The 6983-nt window shown below is 55.1% G+C and overlaps 2 protein-coding genes across 3 annotated transcripts in view; one reads left to right on the top strand and one right to left on the bottom strand.

Moving 5' to 3' along the window:
* Positions 1-5858, top strand: RELT (RELT TNF receptor). Its single transcript, XM_010706305.3, has 11 exons — positions 1-79; positions 1356-1413; positions 2304-2378; positions 2460-2542; positions 2623-2708; positions 3379-3600; positions 4119-4199; positions 4301-4382; positions 4478-4672; positions 4755-4860; positions 5277-5858. The coding sequence occupies exons 2-11, from the start codon at positions 1384-1386 to the stop codon at positions 5322-5324; spliced, it is 1008 nt and encodes a 335-aa protein (XP_010704607.1). The 5' UTR covers positions 1-79; positions 1356-1383; the 3' UTR covers positions 5325-5858.
* The window catches only part of FCHSD2 (FCH and double SH3 domains 2), a 569931-nt gene that overhangs the window by 457393 nt on the left and 105555 nt on the right, over positions 1-6983 (bottom strand). The window lies entirely within an intron of this gene.

Below are 6983 nucleotides of genomic sequence, written 5' to 3' on the forward strand. Positions count from 1 at the left end.
GACGCTCGGGGCTGGGCAGTGCTGTGCAGGGGAGGATGCCGATCATTTTGCTCCAAGGCAGGAAATACCCGTGCTGAAGGTTTGCAGCATCTGTTCCTTCCCCCGCAGAGCTTCAGTGCCTCCGGTCCCAGCAGATTTGGGACGTGCAGAGAAGGGCAGAGCTGCACTCAAAGGCCTTTAATAAGATTTTGGGGATAGTGATGGGGTCCTGAGAACATTGAGTGAGCGTTGTCTGATATAATAACAACATCGCCCAAAGCAAAGCCAATCATTTTGGGGTATGGAGGGAGATTTGGGTCCCCAAATAATTCTCTCCTTTGCAGCACTGGAGGTGGAAGAACTCAGAGATTTGGGATTTTGCCCCTATGCATGCACATCCCATCCCAATGATAGCCTAGAAATGCTGATTTAGATGTTGGGATTTTCCATGTTCTGTTTTATTTTGCCCACTCTGATGAATTTCTGAGCACACACAATGGGGCCCTCGCCAAGGATTTCACCCCGTTCCTGGGAAAACTTCCAATCAGCTTTTAATAATTTACCTTCAATTAAATGCAACGAGACCGGAGGGAGTGCACTGAGCTGCACCGATGGCACTGGGGACATTGGAGCCGATGGCACTGGGAGAGAAATCGGTGTTCAGCTGCAATCAGATTTAGCAAATCCTCTGCAGGAAAGGAGTGGGATTGCGTGAGCAGCCCTAAAAGGCGTGGGAGGTGTGAGTGCTGGATTCCTACTGAGCTAAAATTGGGTTTCCTTTGGGTGCTGAGTCGCTGTGGGCTGTGATTCCACTGCACCCAAAAGGGCTCCTGTAAGATATTGGGGTTATTTTTCGTTGTGAGGGTGTTTTGATCTATTGTAAGGATGGCAAATATTGGGATAAGGATGCAAAATATTGGAGGTTTTGGTCCTGAAGTTGTTTTTTTTTCTAGCACAAGGGTGCCAAATTTTGGGGTAAGGATGCAAAATATTGGGGCTTTTTGGTCATGAGGTTGTTTTGTTCTGTTATAATGATGCTTAGTATTGTTTGTTTTTTTTTCTAGTTGTGAAGGTGCTTTGCTCTTTTACAAGGAAAACCTCAAGGCTTGGGAAGTAATCCCAAACCCAACTGTGCTGCTTGGCTGTGCTGCAGCAAATGGGGCCATGGGAGCACTCCAGCTGTGAAATAACCCAATTCTTCCCCTCTCACAGGGTTATTTTCCAGCTGACTGCTCCCTTGCAAAGGCTGTGCTAGTGGATAACCTCCCAAGTCCCCCTATGTGGGCTTCTTGGGCCCCAGACCCAAAAGCCCTTGCTGTCCCCTGAGCAGGAATTAGGGTGGAGTGACACAGTTTCCTTGTGCCATGTCCCCACAGGTGGCCCCGGTGGCTGCAGAGCTTGGGGATGCGCTGGTGGCTCCTCGCTGTCCTGGGGGTGAGTACAGCCTCATCCCATCCCTCTGCACGTCCCTTCTTGGTTCTTCCAATTCTAAAACCCCAAACGCCCCCAAATGTCCCATTTTGCTCTGGGGGTGTCCCATGGGGTTTCCCATCCTGGGATTGCCACTGTCCTCCACCCCACATGGCCCCAGTTCCGTATTGTTTGCGATGGTTGTGCATCCAGCACGATGCATCTGCTGGGCTGTTGCAGAACTGGGGTGGTGTGTATCTGCTGCAGTGCACGTGGTGGTCTTGCAGCCATCATCCTGCTGCTGACAGGTTTGCATCAGCTGCAGTGCACGGAAGGGCTTTGCAGCCTCCCCATTCCTTGTGACAGGTTTGCACTCACCATGGTGCATGCAGTGGGGGTTTGCACCCATGCCATGGTTCGTGATCAGTTTGCACCCACCGTGGTGCACGCAATGAGTTTACATCCATCCCATTTCAGTTGTCCCATTGCTTGTGGTGCATTTGCACCTGCCACTGAGCATGCAGTGGTTTTGCATCCACCCCATTGCCTGGGACCTATTTGCACCCACCCCGTTGCTTGTGACAAGTTTGCACCACCAGGGAGCATCCATCCCATTGCATCCATCCCATTGCGTTGCGCATCTGCACCCACGCTATGAAGCATGCAGTGGTTTTGCAGCCATTGCATTGCTTGTGATGGGATTGCACCCACCATGAAGCTTTGCATCCATCCCATTCCCAGCAGTGCATGCAGCAAGCTTTGCTTCCATCCTGTTGCTTGTGACAGCATTGCACCCACTATGGTGCATGCAACGGGATTGCACCTGCCCTATCCCTCACAGTGCCTTTGCATCCTGTCCTTTGCAATGCATTCTCCCCTGCTGCACCCCACTGAACACCCCTCTTCTCCCCCAGGTGCTGAGCAGCCCCTGCATGGGGACCACAGCCTGCGAACTGCTGCGATGCCCGCCTGGAAAGGAACCCATTGGGGTGAGTGTTGCCTGTGGGTGATGCCCCCACCCCGTGCCATGCAGCCTGCACCCCCTCACCACCCTCTTTCCCTCCCTGTAGACGTGCAGCACAGCACAGAGCTGCCGCCCCTGTCCCCCTGGCTCTTCCTCTGCAGGGGATGCACCGTGTGCCTGCATGCACGGGTGAGCGTGGGGTGCTGTGCACTGGGGAGGTGGGGGAGTTTGCATGGATACCCCTGTGCTCATCTCACCATATCCCACAGGTTTTACAGCCCTGATGGCCATAGGGAGCCCCAGGGCCGGTGCCTGCCCTGCTCTGCTGCGCCCCACGGCACCCCAGGGTGCACAGGTGGGTGAGGGGTGACATGGTCAGCTGTGGGCTTTGGAGCGTGGGGCGACGGATTTGGGGTGGAACAGGTTCAATTTTATGGCACCAATGGGAGAACTCTGCTCGGGAAGATTCAGTGCTGAAATAATGAGTTGATGGATTTGGGGTAGGAGCTGTGCTCGTGGCACCAATGGTGGAACCCCAAAATCCAGCATGGGGGAATGGGGTACTGAAATAATGCAGTAATGGAGTGAGGGGGAACTGGGGCTCGTGGCACCAATGGGAGAACATTGCCAAATCCATCCTGGGAGGAGAATTTGATGCCAAAATGACGTGGTGATGGATGTGGGGTAGGAGCTGTGATGGCACCAATGGGGTAAATTTCCCAAATCCAGCACGAGGGAATGTGGTGCCGAAATACTGAAATGATGGAGTGAGCATAGGATCAATGTTCATGGCACCACTGGGAAAACTCTGCCAAGTCCATCACGAGAGGAGGATTCAGTGCCAAAATAACCCGGTGATGGATTTGGGGTGGAATAGGAGCAATGCTCATGGCATCATTGGGAGAACTCTGCCAAATCCAGCTCAGGAAGATTCAGTGCCAAAATAACCCGGTGATGGATTTGGAGCAGGATTAGTGCTCATGGCACCAACGGGAGAATTTTCCCAAATCTAACCCTGACTGCAGGCCAACGGCGAGCCAGGAGTGTGGTGGCACCTGAGGGACCATCAGGGGCCAATGGGACATGGGAGGCTCAACCAGAGGAGGCGGCGGCGGCGCAGTCGGCCGTGTTGGCCATCGTCCCCGTGTTCTGTGCCATGGGGTTGCTGGGCATCCTGGTGTGCAACCTGCTGAAGAAGAAGGGCTACCACTGCACCGCACACAAGGAACACGAGCTCAACACCAGCGGTGAGCCCCAGTCTCATGCACCCAGAATTCTGCAGTTGCCTCTGGTTGCTGTTGAGCCCAAGTAGTTTGGGACCACAAAGGGATCAGAATGTGGCCCGGTGATGATGTTGGTTTGAGGTTGGTGTTAGGCGTGACCCAGCTTTGCCACCCTGAAGCCAACTTGATCTGCTCAAGCCCATCCCCATGGCGTCTGGTCACTCACATCTTGTCCCAGTGGTTGGAGCATCCCCATGTCATCTGGTCGCCATGGTGTCCTATGGCCACGGAGAGCATGGGAACCCATGGAGAGCATGGGGCCCATCTCCATGGGTGTCTGGTTGCACTTATCTTGTCCTTATGGTTGGAGCATCCTGCTCATCCTCATGGCATCTGGTTGCCCCCATGTTGTCCCTATGGCCATAGAACATCAAGCCCATCCCCATGGTGTCTGGTTGCTCCCACGTTGTCCCTATGGCCCAGAGAGCGCTGGACCCATCCCCATGGCCACTTCTCCTCATGCCTTCTCCATCTGTCCCCAGGTCCCAGCTCCATCTACCAGATTGAGGATGCCAATGAGGACACCATCGGGGTCCTGGTGCGCCTCATCACAGAGAAGAAAGGTCAGTAGCCCCCCAGGAAGGGGGAAGGGGTCCCCCAATGGCCAGGGAAGGTTCTGCCACCCTAGGTGGCTCCTGGTGACTCTCTGTCCCCCCACCTCCAGAAAATGCTGCAGCGCTGGAGGAGCTGCTGAAGGAACATCAGAGCATGCAGCCAGCACCAGCGGGTTGCAAACCTGCCTACAAGTGAGAGGCTTCCCCCCCAGCTCCCCAAACTCCTCTGAGTCCCTCCAGCCCCACTGAGCCCCCATATGGCTCATGTCACTCCTTGTCCCCCACAGGCTGCATCTCCTGCCTCAGTTTCCCCCCTCCTGCTGCCACCAGCAGCACCTGCACACAGTGCATGGCCCAGCTCCCCCTTCAGACCCCCCCTGCACCCGATGCAGCCAGAGGAAGTGGCCCCAAGTGCTGCCATCCCCCACCGCCACCAAAGCCACCAGACCCGCCGGCGAGATCACCATTCTCTCCATTGGAAGGTGAGCACGTGGAGCTGGGGGGGTCCCATTTGTCCACCCCATATCCTAAGGTTGGGTGGGCTCACAGAGTGTCTCTGTACAGATTTCGGGTGTCCCGGATCCCCGAGCAGAAGCCTGGTGTTGGAGGTGATCCTCTCCCCACCAGCACGAGGCCATCGTGGCTGAAAAGCACTGACAGCCGCCCTGAGGTGAGGGACTGGGGGACAAGATGTGGGCTGGGGACAACGCTGGGGTTGGGGTCACGGGGGTCAGTGGGGGACCAGGAGTGGTCACTTTTTGGGGTCTTTCCTGGAGAAATCACTGCGATGCTGTGTTGGGATTGGGAGGTGTTAACTCTGAAGCCTAATGAGGGCACTGATGGTGAATGCTCTGCAACTGAGGATATGGGGACAGCCATTCGTCCCCAGGCCTCTTCCAGCTGCTCTGGGGCTCTCCAGCACTGTGAGAACTTCAACATTAATTGAAAAAAAAAAATCAGGTGTGATTGGCCAAAACGGGTATTTATAGGATGGCAGAGGTATTTATGGGATGGCAGAGGCAATGGGGGCCAAGCGCAGGGAGATGGATGTCACATCCCTATGATCACACCCCCTTTTGCTCCCAGGGCAGCCCCTCTGCAGCCCGGTTTGGGGACAGCACTCTTGCCATGTGACACCACCAGATCCCTCTCGGGGCCAGCCCTGATGCAGGGTGAGGGCCTCAGACACTGCACCACGCGACCCCCGGGCACCACGTGGGGCGATGGCAGCCGAAATGTCCCTGGGACAAGGCAGGGCTGTCCCCCTGATCGATGTCCCCAGTGTGGTGGCACCAGGATGACCAGGGCTCTGCCCATTGGGCCCTTAATGGTGGTCAGTTGATGGATTCTTCATGTTTTTTTTTTAAACATTTTGGGTTAATTTCTGGAAATTAAGTCACTAACGCATGGGACCCCTCCCTGTCCCCACCATCACTGCGAGCAGTAGCTTGGCATCAGCTCCCTCACCCCCCCTCTGCTGGCACTCCATTGCCCCTTCCCCATATTTATTACCCCTCTGGGGCTTTCCCAGCCCTTTGACACTGTTTCTGTTGTATTTTCTTAATTTTTTTTTAAATTATTTTAAGCCTCCTGGCTCTGTTGCTGGAGAGGATGTCATTAATAAACAAGCTCTGTTTTGGGGAAAAAAAGATGGGGTTTGGTGCTTTTATTCTCTCCCCTCTTTCTTCCCCCACCCCCAGTGGGGACACCTGGACATGGGAGGGGGGCTCTGCCCATTTGGGGACATCCTGACTGCCCCCAAAAAGTAGTCTCAGCATCGTTGTGGGGTTTCTAGGGCACCTGCTGCATGAGGTATATGGGATGTCCTCCTCCATAGTATGGTGACAGCAACCATTGATGGCTGTGACACTGCCACCTCAAGTGTCCCCATAGGCCACAATCCATCCTCAGCTGGAAATGCAGATGGTCCCTTGTTCATCGCACGTGTCACTTGATCCAGAGGTGGCCTCGTGGGGACAGTGACACCCAAAGGGATCCTTTGGGGCTGAGCAAAGCAGCAGGACAGCAGTGGTGGCCTTAGAAGGATGCGTGGGACCGCATGGGATCTGATCCCACATTGTGCCCATGGCTCTGCTGACCCCACAGAGAGCAGCACCCAGCTCTGTGCCTCATGGTGCTGAGGTTGGGGATAAAGAGAGTCCTTGGTGGACACCTTCTTCATCTGCAGGGATGGAGATTAAATGCTTGGGGAGCATCACCATGGAGCTCCCCCATGATTCTTCCCATAGGCATGTCCCTAATCTAGCCTATCTCAAGGCTACAGGACCATGCTGGGCCTACTGGGACATGAACCAACTCGTGGGTTGGGGTCCCTCAAGGCTCACTAACCACCTGGGGGCAGTTGGCCACGTTGAGATATGGGATGACCCATGTTTTGGGGTCCCTCAAGGCCTGCCAACCACCTGGGGTCAGATGGCCGTGCTGGGACATGGGAAAACCCATGGGTTGGGGCTCCTCATGGCCCACCAACCACCTCGGGGCAGTTGACCATGTTGGGATATGGAACAACCCCATGGATTGGGGTCCTTCCAGCCCCACCAATCATCTGGGGGCAGGTGGCCATGCTGGGACATGGAACAACCCATGTTTTGAAGTCCCTCAAGACCCACCAACCACCCGGGGGCATATGGCCATGTTGGGACATGGGACAACCCATGGGTTGGGCTCCTTCCAGCCCCACCAACCACCTGGGGGCAGGTTTGGAGGTGGAACCCCATTGCTTCGCAACTCCAAAAAACAAAACAAAACAAAACAAAACAAAACAACCCACCA

The sequence above is a fragment of the Meleagris gallopavo genome, chromosome 1, assembly GCF_000146605.3.
Source record: "Meleagris gallopavo isolate NT-WF06-2002-E0010 breed Aviagen turkey brand Nicholas breeding stock chromosome 1, Turkey_5.1, whole genome shotgun sequence".
Taxonomy (NCBI): Eukaryota; Metazoa; Chordata; class Aves; order Galliformes; family Phasianidae; genus Meleagris; species Meleagris gallopavo.